Genomic DNA, 19,556 nt, shown 5'->3' on the forward strand with positions numbered 1-19,556 from the left:
AATTTACACCCTGATTTGAACATTGTCTTGGAGAAAAGTGTAGTAAATGAAATGTGGTAGACCAAGTCCACCAAGCCAGGCCTTGATCCCATGATCCACGATCCACGTTCACTCGAACGCTTCACCCATTTCTTGTACACAAAAATAATGTTTTGTGCACCTAGCCTCACCACTCACATCATCGAAGTTATTAGACTTCCCGTATTTTATTACTATCGCTGCAGGGACCAGCACTGGATTTTTACATTGTAAATGTTCAGCAACGGAGGCCTATTCACAAAAATAGTGTGAATATAGTGTGCGAGTGACAGAGAGAGCGTGTGTTCCACTGATGTATGGATGAGTGAATCAGTGTAAGTACTGTACCTAGCAGTGTAAGTCTTCGGGTGCTCTGGTTTCCTCCCACACTCCAAAGACATGCTGTTCAGGTTCACCCGTAGAGTGTGTGTGTGTGTGTGTGTGTGTGTGTGTGTGTGTGTGTGTGTTCCACTGATGTATGGATGAGTGGCCCAGTGTAAGTAGTGTAACTACCAGTGTAAGTCACCGCGGTGAATAAGGTGTGTGGCCTGATAACACTGCATAGTGTTCATTGGAAGTCGCTTTGGAGAAAAACATCTGCTAAAAAAATTAATGTATAAAAAAAAAAAACACACAGTGCACTTGAACCTCACTCCAACATGTCACTGCGGTTACACTTAGCTCTAAAGCAACTTTCAATGTTGAAGATACAAACTTACAGTTATTTACCCAATTATGCAGCTGGGTAATTTTTATTGGAGCAATTTTTTTTAGGGTAAGTACTTTGCTCAAGGGTACTAGAGCCAGAGGTGGGATAAAACCTGCAACCTTTGGATTCAAAGGGAGCAGCTGTAACCATTACGCACTAGGCTATGGACAGCTCACACCAGCAAGCTAACTAGCAAGCTTCAGACTTTGTGTCCCACATGTACGAAACAAGAGAATGACAAAGATTATTAAACCTCTACTACCGTCTCAAAGACAAATTCCAACAATAAAGTCTCCTAGATTTTTGCTGAACGCTTTCATGTAGATCACTGACAGCAGCGGAGACGTTCTGTTCTTCACGCTCCGCGCTGTACATCTTGGGCTGTGTAGGAGGAAGTCTCAAGTCCTCAGCAAAATGAAATCACTGAAGGAAAAAAAAAAAATTAAAATAAATATATGCCCCTGTAAGAAATCCAAACCGTTCCATTCCATTGACAATCAGCTTAGTCCTGCATTAGTCTTGCGTTATCAGCGCATTGACAATTTATTAAATAATCAAAGATTTACTACGTAAATCCCGCGCTAACTGGAACAAACTGCAGACACATGCAGTGGCACAAATGTAATTAGAGTAAGGACCTGCTGTGACCAAAAGAGAGCAAAACGAAGCGCCAACGTTTAGCATCCAGCTGCGTCTTTTACCGAAACAATAACGGTCCATCTGCACAGGAACATCATGGAACCGAAAAGTGAGTAAGGGAAGTTTGTGGTGAAAAGCAAGTGTCTCGACCCCCTGATCTGTTCAACAAGTGCAATTGAGCGGGAGCGGTTAGAGCACAGAAGCAACACAACCTGTTAAACTGCAGCAAATGCATGGAATACAAGTACATTAATATATTTGGGGGGGGATTTGTGCATCCTTTTTATTAGGGGAATAAGTAAAAATGTCTGATTGCTGAAAAACTTGACACAAACACACACAGGGATATGCGGTCCTCTCTATGTGGCTTGTACTTTGTCTCTTCCCCCTCCATCTCTTCTGGAAGAGAGTGGTCTTCAGGGGGAGGCTGGCATGCGGGCAGTGATGTCATCGTGGCAGCAGCTCAGCGATGACAGCTTAACCTATTTTCGGAAATACCACCGATTCTATTTATAGCGCTGCTGAGCAGGGCGCAAATGATGGACCCATAATGGATCTTATATGCTTCTCAGCGTATTTGTTTTTCCGGCACTGGCAGGTCTAAATAAATTTGGCGGCCAAAAAATTATGCTGTGTAAGTCGTTACCAGACTGGCATAGGAAGAGTTAATGTTAATAGTGCCATTACTTTGTCAGCATAGTAATTATTGTCATCATTGTTGCGGTTCTTGCTGATGTTAACACTATATACCATCAGCGAAAGGCTCACCGTATGGTGGCGACTGAAGGGAAAGTGATTATATAACAGCTAGGTCTGCTGCCCCCCCTCCCGACACACACACACACACACACACACACGCATGCACAGTTAAAAGGAACCTTTTCTTTCTGTAGGTTTTACCACGACTCGGTATCTTTCGCTCTTTCCATCTACTGTGCCACTCAACCTATATCCACAACAATTTCTCCATCTGAGACACACATGGGCACAGCAACAAAAGAGTCGATAGCGTAACATGTTGACTATCACATGATACCCCAGCAGACGCGCAATGTTTCATGTACTACATGTTATTCACAGATGACACCTTACATTTAATGTGATTTTTTTTCGGTCGTAAAGTCTGACGGAAAAAAAGTACCCAGGGCTGCCAGAAAAAGTATTTTCATGAAACAAAACAAGAAACTGTAAAAAAAAAAAAAAAGAAAAAAAAAGAAAAAAAATCAAATTTCAGAAGCTGCAGTAAAGCCCTCTGCTGATTTATGTAAGGTTTGCATCAAAGGTCATTTTACATTAAAATATCTGGTTTAAATCATACTTCACATCATGCAAAGTGTCAGTCTGGTTCATATTATAATAGGGGAAGGGTAACCATTAAAAGAAAATAAGAAAACCTTAGAATTTTTCAAAATTTTACGAAGGAGTCTTAGTGAGTCGAGTTCTACTAAACCCTTTCAAGAGGAATTCTATTTAAAAATGCATTGAAAAGCTCTTTAATGTTGTTCTTGTTTTATTTTCTCTCCCTTAAAACATTTCTATCCAGTCAAGCTTGATTCAAATAGCAAAAACAATACATCAGTTATACCCCCGGCACCCCCAAACTCTACCTTACCCATGATTCTAACAACAAACTTATATTTCACTTATATTTTGGTGTTTCTTTAAGCTGGTTTTCCCCAGGAAATGGGTTTCTCACCTCCAAATCCTCATTGAATAAATGCAATACACTGGCTGGATAAATGGATAAAGCAAGTGCTAAAAATGGCAATTTCTTGCCATTACAGCAAACAAAATTTGATATGTTCACATGTTTTGAAAAATATATTAAAGCTCCCCTGTATTATTTCATCCAGCTAAAAAAAAAAGTCAGTGTTTCAATTCGGCTTTTTAAGTAATGAAACATTAAACAGTTGTTACTACTGCCTTGTTACCTCTAGGTACGTTTGCATTGTTTCAGAACGGCTTCTAGTTCGGTGGCTCAAAATGAATCACAGCCACACAAATATTCCACAAATCGTGTTCTGTCGTCACATTTCTTCAGGTAGTCAAACCTGCATGGGCACTTCGTCGCTGAAGCAGGAAAAATCTGACCCCGCGTCAGCTTTCTGGGTGCAAAATGGTAACATCGGAAAGGGAAAAAAAAAACAATACAACTTATTCCGCTTCTTTGGCCTCCCGTGGCCTGCGCATTTCTGTGTTTATGAGCCGAAGGCGCTTGTCGCCGTGGTAACACGAGAACACCCAACATGAAAAAAGCGAGCTATGTGAGCGCACACACTTTAAGCGTACGAGCCGCGGATCCCTCAGACACGTCGTGCGGGAATGAGGAAGCGCGATCACAGCATTACCTCAAATCAATCGGTCCTTGTTTTCCTTAAGAGCTCTCTTTCCAGCACGTCCTTCCACGAGCATCCATTTAACTACATGTCACTCAATAAGGCTCCACCTGTAGAGACGGCAAGAATATACCGTGGTGTGACACGGCAGTAAGTGCTCACTGAGCGCTGTAAATTCGCCGGCGTAAAGGACTGGAAAAAGGGCGAATGTGCCGTACTGTACGTGGGGAGCGGGGCTAGAGAACGCTTGCCCCCGGGTCGGCATCCTCAAAGTCAGCGTGAGCTCATCTTGGAGTCAAGGCTCTGGATGCTGTCAGATCCAAGCTGAGGTGCTGAATCTTTTATGAGGAAGCCCTGTTGCTTTTTACAATATTTACAGACATTTCCATGTTCTGTGAACGGAGGCTTATTATTGCATTAATGGGGCAGAGTTGCTGTGTTTTTTTTTTTTTTTTTTTTTTCACCGCCAGGACTCGAGCCAACATCATTTTTCATAATAAATCATAGATAAATATGACAAAGTGATTCAGGGGTGGGGGGAGAGAAAGGAGGGGATGCCCGTTTCTCGCAAAAAAGCGGTTCTGCTCAAAGGAAGGTGGGGAGGGAGGGTGAAAGGTTCTTAGCACAAGTTTAATCAAATCAAATGAACAATCTGCTTCTAGCCAGTGAACGGTGATTTATGGACGCGCCGCTAGAGAAGGGGGCTGCGTACACAAGCATGCAGCCGAGTGAGCGTGTGTGTGTGTGCTGAAAGTCCGTGTCATCTCGGCCGCTCCGGTGCGGTCCTGTGGCCACATTCCGCTACTGCCGCGTGCCAACCTTCACGGAGGTTTCCGCTCGAGGGTCTCGTGAAGGTTCACGATTTTCCCCAGCGCCTTAAGATGTGTGACATATTGCGCGACATGCCTTTGACGAATAATTCCGAGCATGTGCCATTCTGTTATAAAAGTTTAGCTTTTTAAAATAAAAACGAATTTATCAAGAATTTATTGGCTGCATCTCATTAAACATTTGTTTACTTCAAGTAACGCTTAGTGCATTTCTGATCCCATAGAGGTTGGCCTAAGGTGCTATGCAGCAGCCTCTGCCTGGCTGAAAGAAATCTTATCCTTGAGCTCTGCTTTTCAACCACTTGACAGGCATGAACATGCAATACCGTATTAAAATTGACATTATTAATTGCTCAGCTGACACCATTATCATTATTATTATTAGTTATTAACCTTTACCTAGCTGACAACTTTGTTCAAGGCAACCTAAACTGCCACATAGTAAACACTGCAAAATTTTCACCATTTAAACAGCAAGGTATTATACTGTATCCCATTTGGAGTGATTTAAGGTACTACAGCAAGAGCGGGGTTCAAACTGGGAACCTTCACATATAAGGAAACTGCTCTTAATAGCACACTAGACACTGCCTTCCGCCCACTGCAATTTACGCAACCCATGTTAAACTTTTACCCATACAGGCGGATATTCCAGTCGAACGATTAAGGTTGAGTGCATCGACTATGTCAGGGGTTCGTAACCTTTTCTAGGCCACAAAGTTCCTTCAGGAACCTCATGAAAGCTAGAAACACTTTCCAAGAAAAATGCTGATGAACAAATTGAAAGGAAAAATTGCAATCAGTTCATTGCACTAAAAACTGATTCACTCGCTAGAATTATGTCACAGATTGTAATAACAGAGCAATTATTTTACTTTTATTCCCTTAGACGGTGCTGTTTCAAAACAAGCCTGCGCTTCACCAAGCCCCCGACGCTCATCGACGGAACCCAGGTTAAGAACCTCTGGTGCGTCGGTGGTACAATAGAAGGGCCCTCCTGGAACTTCACGTGGCCTCGGATGATCTGACAATAAAGCAACAGATTGTATATGTATGTGTGTCAGAAATACGTGAACACTTTTTGGCAAAGTCAGTGATAAATGAGTAAAAGGAGTGAGAAGGGTATTCGCTCTCCCTGAGGTTCCGTACGTGGAATCCTGGTGGACAAAGTCCCACAGTCCTTACGTCCACATTATCACCATGGGTCAGTGTGTGTGTGTGTGTGTGTGTGTGTGTGTGTGTGTGTATGTGTGTGTCTCTGTCTGTCTCTATGTGTGTGTGTTGCCCCTTTCTTTCCTACACCAGGTCAAGGTGGCACTGTAAGAGCATGAATTTTAATAAGGAGCTCTTCCCATCCATTTATGAACGCACTTCTAGAACATTGCACATTTTTTTTTTATCTCTTTCTCACACCCCGAGCGAAAGATGTTTATCTCGGGCTGAACCCGTGTCCACAGCGCGCGCACACACACACACACACCGCGTACACTAGCAGTTGTGTGTGCGCTAGCCGTTTGCTAGCAGCGCGCGCCGTCCGCCCGCCCCCTCCCCCTCCGTACACATTATCCGTCCCATCTCCGGCACCTGCTTTACTTTCAACGTGTAAATTCAAACTGGCCCTCCCAGTGCTGTGGAGGGACACGCGTGATGTGTTCCACATGAGCGGAGCACAGTGCGCGCGGGGCAACATGTCGGTGCCCCGGCGCGCGCCGCGTCCCCGCGCCAGCGCGCGCCCATTGTTCGCTAATCCGCGGCAGCCCGGCCATCGCGTCCCAGCGTATTATGGCGCTTGGCAGACCGCTGCCGCGTTCTCTCCGGGGGATTACCGCACACCCTGACCGTGTCACGACCACAAGGGGCTCGTGCGCGACACACGGCCGAGCAACGGCCGCGTGACCAGCGGCGCGAGCGGCCACCATGTCGGCGCTGAGCCGCGTCTCCCGCGCGCGGCTAGTCAGCGCGGCGGCGTCTCCCGCCCTCACTCGCGCGTTCATATCATATTCATATATCGTGCGCTTCTTCGTCGCGCACAAAGTGACAAAACAATTGCGGCTCGACAGGTTCCCCTCGCCTCGCTGCGCTGCGTGGCTTTACAGAGGGAGCCGCGTCTGATAAATATGGATTATATAACGCGTGAACACGCGCGCGAGCTCCGCCATACAGCGACGCGCTCCTCTCGCAAACACCCATGTGCTCCGCTGTGGGGGAAAACACACGGGATGGGACTGCGCGCGCGCGTGTGTGTGTGTATATATGTGCGCGCGCGAACACGTACTTACTATGATACACCCTGCGTTGCGCTGCTGGAACAGTGCCAACAAGAGAGGGAAACTGATGTGTTAATTCATAATATCATATCTGGAGAACTTGGCCCGCATTATAATTATGTGCACGCGACGTCAACTGTAGAAATATTCCTGCAGCGCATTGTTGTCAGAGGTACTTTTTTGAAACCACATACTGATACTTGTGGAGGTAAATGATTTAGCAGTTTATTCATTCAGTGCATAAAAGGATCCAGGAATCTTTGGCTTCTCATCTGGAATCACAAGTGAACACTGGAAATTGCAGTGCCTGCTGTTTTTTTTTGTTTTTTTTTTTTTTTTTTTTTTACTACGGTTATATTTCAGTTACAATTACTGTGAAGAATTATTTTCAAAGCGTTGAATATTAGTATAGGGTTTCAGTTACTTTTGTCTGCTGCAAAATTTTGTAACTTTTTACTCAGGAGAGTACTGAGGTAACCTGTCTGGGTAACAAGCCTAAAATAAATCATTTTATTTTGAGAGAGAAAGCATGCCACACTTTCCCTGTTTTTAATACTCAGTGTTATGGCTATATCCAGAGAAGATATAAAGTGCAAATGAAAAGTCAAAATATATAACAACTGTGCCATGAGCTTACAGTTTTCAGTTGTACATGTATGAAAAATAATAAATACTGCCATTGTTTTGTACAAACTTTTGCTTCCTATAAAGACCAAAGTACTAATACAAGAAGACTTCAAAATGTTCTTCAACTTACATCCATATTCACTGTTATCATTTTTTAAAATTTTCTTTAGATTGTGGTAGACTGGGAAAAGGAGAAGGAAACCGAATCACTGTAGAGAATAACATTATTTCACCAAAGAATTTTTTTTCTGTTGTTTTAGTTTTACTAGTGAGACCAGCTTCTGGATTTCTGAAAGCTGTCAGTGAATAGGGTTGTTTTAAATCCAGCTAATCATATTCATTCTGCAGCTGAACAAATATTAATACTCTACGGATATAATTAGCCTACTCTTATTTCTAAAATCAGAGGATCAGTCAATAATATGACATGAGCTGGGCCTACATGTCTGAACAGCATCGCTGCTGTGAAAAATATCTATTTCCATGGGGCACCTGCTCTTCATTTAGGAAATTACACTCACAGCCATATTAATATTTGTGTTTTAATGCAAAGCAACGTGCACAACGCACAAATACATTTTTTAAAACAAGAGATTACGGAGCTGTTTTAGAAGAGTGTCAGCACACACTCAACTTGTGTGTCAAAGTGCCACTCACTGTGTCCCCTGCTCAGGGTCATGCAGTCTGTAAGGTGAGCCTCTAACACGGGACAAAGGAACCAGATCTGCCAAGCAAATATGAAAACACGCACCTCTGTTTCCAAAACCTCAGTGTTTCCCACACAACCTCTCAGATATGAGACCTTCTTGTGAAACAACCCTGAATAGGAGCCTCGTCTCTAAATTATTCTGCTTGTGCAAATAGCGTATCCCCATACTGGGGGTGATTTTCACTAAAACCATTGCTTAAAATATTCTTTGCATTATTAACTGTTGTTATTGTTCAGCAGCGACGAGTAGCCCGTGGTTGTCGCGTGCGTCAAGAAGATACATTTTAAAATAGGAATTTATCTGCTTTCAAGTTGCACGTACGGTACGTGCTGCATTTCGCAAGAATATTGAAAGGTTACGGTCGCATTTGTCAACGACACGGCAGCCTAAATGTGGCAATATCTTAAACTGTTTGTTTCATCGTAGAATTAAAAAGGCACAAATGGAACAATTTCCCACAGTCGGTGCAAATAATCGTGCCTTTTTGTCGTCTTCAGCCTGGCTTCAGAATTCATTAAAGACAAGAAAAAAAAAAACATTTCCCTTGCCTGACAGATATGTAAATTGTGAAATTCATAACAATGTGGTGGGCGACAACGGTGACACAGATGGCGTGATCGTTCCTCGCGCGCATTAATGGAGGCAATTTGTAAAAAAAAAAAAATAATAAAAAAATAAAATATACAAGTAAATTAGTCTGAGAAATGTCTCGTTCGAATGTCTCATGTAACCACCGTCCGACCTTTCTGAACAAATCTCCGTTCACTGACACCCCCCCCCCCCCCCCGGTTCGCTCCCCGGGGGAGCCATCGATCGGGACCGGAAAGATGTCACTCATGTTTATTTGTATGTGAGAACTCGAACCCATAACCTTCCCCTGGCAAACAGGGACTCGCCACCGCCGTTTTCCGTCGGCCGTCGCGTCGAGCGCGCGGAGGAAACGCGAAGGATAAAGACACGGGGCTCCCGCCGATACAAAGAAAGAGCTCGGGGGAAGGAGCGGGGACGGGGGCTTCTCCGAATGCATGTGACGTGCCCCACTTCGCCGGGGAGCGGAGCGGAGGAGAGCGGGGCGGCAGCGGGGCGGCAGCGGGCGCATCTCCCGACAGCAGCGCGAGCCCGCCGCTCAACACCCGCTTCGAGGAGACCGCCACGGTCTGCCCGACGCGCGCGTCAAACCCGAAAACATGCGCTCTTTTTCTTATTATGCAACGCGCGCTTTCTCTGCGAGCCCAGGGCAGGGAGGTCCAGCTCGGCACGGGAAGAAAAAAAAAAAAAACGCGCGAGAACCTGTTTACATCCTTTTGTTCGAAACACGGTGCCATTCGGCGGGAGGGCTTCTCCCCGCCACGCGCACAACACACAAGTTTGCGGCGGCGCGACACACGCACCGACTCCACACACTCGCGAGCCGCCGCGCTGTCCGGCGGGCAGATGAACACCTGTGATGCGCGCATCGCCGGCGAGCGCGTCCGCCGTCCGCTGTCGGGCAAGCCAAGGTGCGTCTCGCGAACAATCCACGCCACGCAGGTGATCGCGCAGGCCGGGCCGGCGCGCGCTGTTGCGTGCGGTGCGTGGGGGGGCTGGAAGGGGGGGGTGTGGGGTCCGTTTACCTTTGTGCATGCCGGTGTATCGGTCCTTCAGAACTGTGAGCTCGTGGATTTTCCCAAACTGCTCGAAGAGCGGCTTCAGGTCCTTCTCCTCCAGGTTGCGCGGGATCTGCCCGATGAACAGCTTGATGGCATCTTGGTCTTTCATGTTGGAGCCGTCCGGGTGAATGGAAATGGATTCGGAGCCGTTCATGGGTTTCGCGGGTGTGCCGTGCGGGTACTGGTGCTGGTGCGGGGTCGCCTGTGGCGGCTGATGGGTCGCTGCGGCCCCCGGTGCGCTGAGAACCAGGTGGGTGTGAGCGGGATGGGGCTGTTGTGGTGGAGGAGGAGGAGGAGGAGGAGGAGGAGGAGGAGGAGGATGCTGCTGCTGCTGCTGCTGCTGCTGCTGATGCTGCTGCTGCTGCTGATGCTGATGCCTTCTTGTTTCAGTCTGAGTGAATCTGGCCATTCTGAGCCGGGGAGCAGACTGGATAATAATGACAACACGCGCGCGCGCGCGCGCACACACACAGACACACAACGCGCGCGCGCGAACACACACAACGCGCGCGCGTGCACACGCGCAAACACGCGCGCGCACACACATGCACACGCGCGCGCGCGCGCGCACCACACGCACAGTGAGTGAGTGAGAGGAAGCACTCAGCTGGAAAGCCGGGCTCACTTTCTATCACACACAACACACAGTACACACAGTACTAGAAAAGTGTGGGGTGGGGTGGGATGGGGTGGGGTGGGGGGGCGCCGAGGGGGGAAACTTCCCGGGAAAAACTCCACGCCGCTCGTGTGCGCCACCAAGCGGTACAAATGTGAAACTGCAGTAACGAACCCTACTTTTGGGGGTGTGGGGGTTCATCGATTTCTTGAACCGCTTTCAACAAACATTCGATCTTATGCACCTTACTGTCGTGGCTGAATAACTATATTACCAGGTTAGGTTAACCTTACGCAATGTTTCATCGTATCGTCATCAATCATAGGAGAAATAATATAACATTATTATCAACTTTCATTTTTTTTCTCACTCCTTTGTCCAAGGCAGCTTCCAGTGTTTGATGATCAGCTCTACAGTAACTGTAATGTACCCATTTATACATGGTAAGTATCTTGACTGAGGGTTCTACAACAGGAAGTGGATTGAACCCAGGACGTTCAGACTGCAAGACAATAGCAATAATATATGACCCGCTGCCCCAAATTCCTAGATGATGTTACTTAAAGTGGTATATATTTCCATTACTTGACAGGCGACATGGGGGGTGTGGTGGCGCAGTGGGTTGGACCACAGTCCTGCTCTCCGGTGGGTCTGGGGTTCGAGTCCCGCTTGGGGTGCCTTGCGACGGATTGGCGTCCCGTCCTGGGTGTGTCCCCTTCCCCCTCTGGCCTTACGCCCTGTGTTGCCGGGTAGGCTCCGGTTCCCCGTGACCCCGTATTGGGACAAGCGGTTCTGAAAATGTGTGTGTGTGTACTTGACAGGCTAAATATGTATAACATGATAATGGTAGGCGTAGAAACGTTCAATCACACCAAATATGCCCCCATCTAATATTTGTGTATATCTCCACCCCCTGCCCCCACAACTGCTGTGTGTGTGACTTTGTTGCTTCCTCCAATACCTGAGCATAGCTTGTATTTTTAAAACCTCCCAGAGTCTGACAATATGCTGTGCTCCCGTGTTACATCGTGTACGATCTTTCAAGATGGTTTAATTGAGTAGTAAAGCGTAACGAAGTTTTCTGCGTGGAGCAGTGTGCGTGTGATGAGCTGCAGTGTTTGTCTCAACACGTAAGGCTGCAGTTATAACCCACCCTTACTTTCCCAGCTCCACGGCACTGCCTTATTATCGAGTGTGAAAGCAACGTGTGCCATTGCGTTGGTGCGACAGACAGGTGTATTTGGAACCGCTGATCCATTTCACTCAGCGATTCGCTTAAAAAGAAATATGTAGTGGTTTTGGTTCCTTTGGTTATGATCTGTGCGAACTCTTGAAAAGCTTTTATCTTCAGACTTTGAAGAAAAACTGCAAGCGCCGTAATTTCACAGTTACTTTTTTGAACGTTATTATCTGCAGCATAATAAACTGCACATTTGTGTGGAACACGTTAAAATAAGGGCCCATATATAAATGCAAATGGTAGAGTACAGCCATAGTTGACAAATCCTTTATGAACCTGTACAGTGAGAGGTCCACAAGCCTGGAGTACGTGTATCCAAATGTGATGCTGTGAGCCTCGAACAAGTGCCATGATGTGGTATAATTTCACACTTTATGCAATACCGTAGTACTTCTACGCGGTACCGCTAATGTCGTAGTGTTATATAAACCTGTGGCCAAATTGCTGCGGTGCTATCTTACGCTTTATAGTAAGACCATAGTCCTTTTTTAAGCTTCTATAGGCATGAAGCTTGCCCAATCGAAATCTGCAAATTCTCCCATGTTTTCAAACACCCCCTGGCTACAGAATCTACTGGCTGAATGTGGAACAAATCAATGGGGAAATATGGCTCTGATAATGGATGTCACTGCTGGAGAGACCAGACAGCGAGAAACACGACAGATAACAAATGCAGTGTGTAACTGCAAGAGAGTCGGAACCATCTCTGATTTGATCGATTTTACAGGAATGATTGCACATGCAGCAAAGTACCTGCGGCGTGTTCAGGTACCCACTGGACAGGCTCCTTACCCCCAAAGATTTCGCAGACATTATTTTAATCACATTCTGGAGCTCTGTTTACACTTCATTTTCCATGGCCACGGCCAGAAGGGACTCGCCCCTCGTGGATGGAATGCTGCTGAAATGCTGAACGCCGGCTCCAGAAAACACAACTTTCGGAAAATGATCATTAAATAAATAAAGAAAGCGCGACGTTGCCGTAGATCACCCCGGAGCACGTTCGTGGAAACGGACTCCGCGGCCAGGCTAGCGGTAGCAGCACGTCCTGGAGCCGCTGCTTTCCGTGCAATTAACACCTGATACCAGGGCACAGCTTAAGAAGTTAGCCGTCTAGGCCTGGGTCCCCTAATCCCGGTCCTGGAAAGCCGGAGTACAGCATCGACACCTTTTTCTACACCTGTCACAGCAGCGATGGGTAATTCCAGCCCTCGAGAGCTACAGGATGCGCGACTATCTGCTCATCATCGGCTCTTAATTGCTATTTCCAAGTAATTATTGCCCATAGTGAGTCACCTCACCAGGTGTTTCAGGTGTAAATCAGGCACTAATTAAAATGTAATATAAACCCTGCAGGACTTGGCCTGTGCTGGTCAGGCCTGGGTGCCCCTGGGGTACGGTCAGCAATGTGCTAGCTTTGTGCACCCTCTTCTGGTAGCTACTGGGGAGTAGCCTCAGGATCTGCTGAACTTCTGTACGCAGATCTTTACCCTCGAAACCTCTGCTGAGCCTCTCTGGACAAATAAAGTCCTTAAAACCTGCAGTGCGGACAGGCTTTTTGTCTACCTTTCATTTAGCAACTCGCTGTTAGCCTAGCACCGAGCGACGTTACTTCCTGTCTAAATGGTTCGTTAAAAGAAAGAAAGGGGCGAATTAAAACGCAATGACTCGGAGAGGGCGTTAAAGCACAAGTGAACAAACCTTTGACTCTTCTCCATTCACTGTAATAAACTAGTGTTTTTGGAGGTGATGTAAAATAAAACCTGGTAACCCTTGAAAATGAGATTGTCCTTTCTGCAAAGCATGACATGTATTAAAGGAAGAAAAGGCATCAAGGAAGATTGCTCATATTTTCTTTGTCCAAATGTCCTGCAGCTTTTTTTTAAATTTATTCATATCTTTTCTTTACTGTTTGTCCAGGCAGGTGTCTCTACAGAGCAGAAGTGGTGAAGAACCTACAGCAGTGACTTCTCCCCCCACAACCTTCATGTTACAAGCCACTGTCCTTAACCACTATGCCACCTGCTGGCAACTATAATTCTCCAACTAAACAAACAGAAAGAAAGACTGAAATTGCAAAGAAGATTAGAAAAGGGCAATATGATAAGAGAATTGGTATGAAAGAATGAAATATGAATTTTATCAAATGTTGTCAGTTTACTTTGTTCAAAGGGCACTTATCATCACTTAAGACCTTTAAGCCGGTATTAACTTCCCTGTTTATACAAATACTTGTGATTTTATTTTACAGAATAGCTTTTTTTCCAAAACAAATGCAACACAAGATATATGATGGTGCTGAAAAAACAGTGGCGCAGAACACCTGTCCTGCCCAGAGAGGTTTTGACAGTTCCCTCAGCCACATGGTCCATGCAGTCCTGCTCCACTATGATAAGCATGACACCAATGGCACCAGTCTGCAATGCCTTTATAGTTTTCCAGACGTGAACCTAGCTGAGGATTTATGAGATATCATGGAGTGACACCGGAGACCATGTTTTATTGACTTTATCGTGAAAGAGCGCTGCTGCATTGCTCCGGCTGAGTTCCACATGATGGCAGACTACGCTATGCATACGCTCCACGTATCCTGCATTAGGTGGCTTTACATCAGCATTCCTGTTTTTTATCCATTACCTCCACACCACAGGCTCTTACAGCAGAACTCTCAGCAGAATCTGTGGAAAACTGCAGAGGTTTTCCGTGTTACTTGTTTGAACACATTTCTCAGACCCACATTACATAACAGCTGTGCTTGCCACTGTGGAGAGGGATTTGGCCTCCGCTGTGGAAGGAACGTGACCATCCATACAAAGGCGGAGATGGAGATCAAAACCTAGTCTGGTGAGATCCAGACTCCTAACGCCAGGTGCAGACCAGGCTCAGCTTGATTAGACTCAGACCCATTTATCAGTACGACACACATGGAGTCACGACCATTTCCACATTCAGCACATAACAGAGTGTGGTCATTGATCGCTGGTCCAGCACCTCAGCGACCCACCCAAAAGTAAAAGTAGCATCCTTATTTCAAAATACCCCGTGGAAACTGATGAGGGTATTCCAGCTCTACTAAATGTCCACCTTCTCTTCCTGTCATAATCTTCAGAAGGTCCAACCAGTTACTCCAGCAGATTGTCAGGCAAAGACAAGTACAGAGCACAAACAAAGAGGTCCTGTTTCACAGGCACAGTGTAAAAACTGTCTGTGAGCACGAACAGAAACACACAGTCACGTCTCTGGAGACTGAACTGGCCGAGTCGTCCAGACAGATATTAGTTTATGTGGAGAAAGTGATCGATTAGTGATTTATTGAGGAAAAGCTAAGATGATAGTGCTTTAAATCGTACAGCTGAAACTCTCCTCCCGAGGTCCTCAAGTCAATTTCATCAGACCATATTGCACTTACACTTATTCATTTAGCTGACACTTTTCTTCAGAGTGACCTACAATGTTAAGCTACTCCCTACTATTTACCCATTTATACAGCTGGGTAATTTTACTGGAGCAATATAGGGTAAGTACCTTGTTCAAGGGTACTACAGCTGGAGGTGGGACTTCTTCCACGATATGCTTCACTGCAATGCTGATCAGGAGAAGCAGTTATTGAAACTGGATGGATGGATGGATGGATGGATGGATGGATGGAATTTTTAATGCCTGTGAAGAAATGACTTACCATAGGAGAGCGCTTTGAAAGTAGTTAACTACAGTTCTTATTCACTTCATGCTTGTAAGCAAGATAATGAGTTGAGCAGCAATGACGTAAATATCCCTTTGCGGCTTACGGTTCTCATTGGTAAACTGGGTAGGAATGTATCAATTTATTATTTATAATTTATTCATCTGAATCTTATTTGTGAGTCCAGATATGTCAAAATAAAACAGGCTTTGCACAAAAATAAAAAGTAAGTCAACCCATGCCTGCTGTAAATAGAATTAACAAAGTTGTTCCCACTTCTTAATTTCCGATATAAGTTCATTTTATAGAATCAGTGCAAGTTTTAAAGTGTTATTTCTGTCACTTCTTGTTGAACTATTGCACGTTTCCTTTTAACATCAATTTATTAGTCACTTAGTTGTGGTCCCTGAATATGGAAGTACAAGATTTTGTAAATTTTTCACAATCCCTTTTCAACTCTGATTCCAAAAACATTAATTTGCCCTCATGTCTGTTTTTGAATTATATTATGTGTGAACTGCTTTCGCTGTGTAGTGTGGCACTTGGCCAATTCGTGTGACACTTGAACCTGTCCAAAGCACATTTCAATTCTGCTGTGCACTTGTGTATAATGAAATGACAATAAACATAAACAAACATGCTCATCCTTACACATCCCTTTCAAATACCATTACCCAGTGCTCACAAATTAATTTTGAAGTGTAAAAAGGAATTTTAAATGGAAAATGGAAAACATCTTGAATGTGCAAGGATGTGTTATTCTGTAGAGAACTGAAATGTGACCTTGGTGGACATATTAATAAGACCTTGACTAAACAGTTATAATAAAAGAAAAAGAAAAGAGAATTAAGGAAAACAGAAGGCTGCCCTGTTGCCACACTCTGTGAAATACTCTAGAGCCACCAGCAGAGAGAGCTTGTGCTTTATTACTTCTCTACTCTCATCTAGAGCTGGTTGAGAAGGAGAAGCTTCCCTTGCAACCTCTGCTGACACTATCAAGAAGATCAATAAAGTATGAGTGACAGGCATAATGGCGGGGGGGGGGCATGTCCCTCCACTCCCCATTGTTTAGGCAATCTTCATAATTGTGTGTCCCTCCCAAGAAGTGTGTATAACTCCCCTGAGCATTACGCTCGATTCTCAACTTACAAAAGCAATTTGGACCAGAAGACTGTTCATAACTCATAATTTGTTTGTAAATCCAAACTCGCTTTTACCACTACGTTACAATTAACAAAAGCTTAATAATACAAACATCTCTTGATTTATTCATGGGTTAGGTTCCATTAAGGTCTCAGATAAAACTCTAATTAACAGTAAGACGTTCGTTAATTTATTCCGCTTTTATCGTTCTTGCTCGGTGCCGGCTTGTAGTGTTGCAGAGCCGCAAGCAGTGTGCACTCTGGATAGCAGGCCAGCACACTGAAGGGCTTCTATTTTATCTCTTTGTTGCTTAAAATGACATTAAAATTGCCTTTAAAATTGCTAAAGACAAAAACAAATCATTTCCACAACCTCTTATTCAGTACCTACTGTTGATTCATCCTATAAACATGTTCAGCCCCCGACACATTTAACTTCGTTATCTATAGTAAATATAAACCTAATAACAGAGACATGCTTTGAGTTATTTCTTTGATTTGTTCTGTTAAAGCATTGAAATAGCTATAATAAATCAAAAAACAGGCTGTAGGACATTTAACACTTTTGACTTTAAGCTACATTAAAATGAAAACCAACTTCTGTTCAGTTCTTATTATTGGCTAATTATCCCTTAAACATGCGCAATATTCCTAATATTGTTATTGATCGCTAACCTCACAAACACCAGACACAAGCTGTAAACACTGTGGAAATGAGTTGCAACGAGGCGGTCTCACACTCTTGTTCTTTTCGAGAACGTTTTACTGCCGCAAACATGCAGGCCACGCTCATTCCGCGACAAAATTAAAATTTTAAATGTAGATAACTGAGAAAATAATAATAATAATAATAATTAAAATGAAAAATTTTTTTATTCTGCGCAGTCCATGACTCGAGTGTTTGTAACAGCAGGACTCAGCGTATTGGTAAAATACCCCAAAATACCTGATGGGTATTCAGACATCCAATAGCTACACAGGTTGACAGACTGATTGATACATTAGCATGTGGACAAACACTGCAAACAGCTTATCAATACTAAGGCTTTTTTGGTTTCCCTTCCAACAGCTGCTTTTCTCTGAATCGCGTCGGAAAGAACAATGACGAATAAATTCATTCAGACATATTAGGAGCTGAGTGGCAGCAAAGAGATGGAGGGATGCTCTCCAGGCCATTGCTGTGCTTTTTCCCTGTCCAGCTAAATTAGGGACAATGACGCCACCTATTAAACGATGTGACAAAAGTTTGGATACGTTTTTTGGCACGACAGTGCGCAGTACATCAGCCAATCTTAGTCATGCTTGACAAAGCTGGTTGATGAGAGACTGTTTCTTTGTATTCTTCTCTGCTTTTCTCACATATTCTTACGAATGATGCAAGTGGAGGTAATGCAAAGCGCTATGGAAACTCGGATTATCGTAAGTTGTATCAAGAAGGTGTTCATTAGTGCAGTGATGCATTTGCACAGAATTAATTGTATGCTGCACAAATAATGGCACCCATTTATAAATTTCTCCTTATTGAATGGGTTCAGTGTTCGATTGCAGGGTTCTGCTGGCCCCTTGGACTGCTTCGGATAAACATTTCTTGCTTTTCCCCACCAAAAGATGGAGGCTTTGACTAGCTCATAACTAGTGGAGACAGAGTTCCTACACACAACTTATAAGTGAGCACACACAGTCTCTCTTTCTCTTATCATCTCTTAATTACATTCATTTACAATGAAAAAATCTGACATGCTCAACATTATCATCACATGCAGGGGTTTATTGTAACAGGTCATGATGAAGTTCCATTGTGGAATACAGCCACTCATGTATTTAGCCATGCATGTGTAAATGAAAGAGGTAAAACCACTGAAAAAATCTATTATCTTAATGCAGTCAATATGAAGAATAGCTAAGTCATATGTTAACATATGAAAAATACATCATAAAGTGTTTTTCCTGCTTCTTTATATTACTATTGTGATAATACCAAGTACAAAATACGCACACAGGCTGAAACCATTTCTCCCAATGAGCTGGAGCCTAACCCTGCAACAAAGGGTGCAAGGCTAGAAGGAAAACACCCCGGACGGGACGCCAGTCCATCGCAAGACACCCCAAGCAGGACTTGAACCCCAGACCTGCCAGAGAGTGGGACTTGGCCAAACCTGCTGTACCACCACACCCCCTAGGTATAACACAGTACCAGAATAATGAGCATACAAGAGGATGCTTCTTGTTGTTGAAGCCTTAAACTTAACCTATACTGCCTGAGTAAAAATTCTTCAGATTCTTCAAAAACATTGAAAGGTTTTACACTATGCAGGTAATTTTAACTCACTCACACTCACTCGCTCCAGGATCACGAGTCAGGGTCACGGTGGTCCAGAGCCTATCCCAAAAGCACAGGGTGCTAGGCTGGTGAGGGTACATGCTGGAGTGGAGTGGATGGCAACCTGTGTAGGAAAGGACAACCTGGCCCTGAAGCCAAAGTTAGTGGGTTGAGAGACAAGCATTGTGTGATATTCCTTTGGAATAAAAATGTGGTTTTCATGAAGACAAGCGGAGCTTCCTCTGAGACAGAATGTCAGCATTATTTATCTCCCCTGAGCAGTGATTGCCCCATGAGACTTCACCCTGGCTGCTGCTAGTTCTACCTTCAGCACCTTTTTCCACTGTTCCCCACCTGTAGCCCAGGAAATCTCTCTGCCAACACAACCAGCTGACTGACAAGGACAGCTGGCAACGGGCTCCCTCGCCGATAATTGAATTTATATTTAAACGACCCGCCCTGATGTTTGCAAAGCATGTCTGCTGAGGAGCGGCAGCGTGGCGCTTGTTGCTGAGCTGTGGGTGGAGTGGGGTGATGCGGTGAAATGAAGATTTCAGGGATCCTGTGAGCGACGGAGAAGATCAGCAAATCTGCTCACTTTGATCCCTTATTTATGGAAAGATGTTTCGGTCAAACCCTGATCCATGCTGGGGTAAAGATGCCCCATACGCCGGAGCAATTACAAGGGGGGCAGTCTGCTTTTAGAACGGCTTTCGAAACTCTACCTCTGCGGTGATCAGACACTGTATCCCAGAATCCTCCCTTCAGCCC

General features: G+C 44.7%; 1 protein-coding gene across 7 annotated transcripts in view; it reads right to left on the reverse strand.

The window, feature by feature from the left end:
• Positions 1–10,277, reverse strand: part of celf5a (cugbp, Elav-like family member 5a) — a 166,818-nt gene extending 156,541 nt beyond the window's left edge. For all 7 annotated transcript variants that reach the window (XR_003797927.1, XM_029255135.1, XM_029255140.1 and 4 more), the window contains exon 1: positions 9,750–10,277. Coding sequence is in view for 6 of the 7 variants with exons in the window: in XM_029255135.1 (XP_029110968.1) it covers positions 9,750–10,194 (445 nt within the window). In the remaining variant the exon portion in view is untranslated. The remainder of the gene's footprint in view (positions 1–9,749) is intronic.
• Between the last annotated feature and the right edge of the window lie 9,279 nt (positions 10,278–19,556).

This window comes from Scleropages formosus, chromosome 9, assembly GCF_900964775.1.
Source record: "Scleropages formosus chromosome 9, fSclFor1.1, whole genome shotgun sequence".
NCBI classification, from domain to species: Eukaryota; Metazoa; Chordata; class Actinopteri; order Osteoglossiformes; family Osteoglossidae; genus Scleropages; species Scleropages formosus.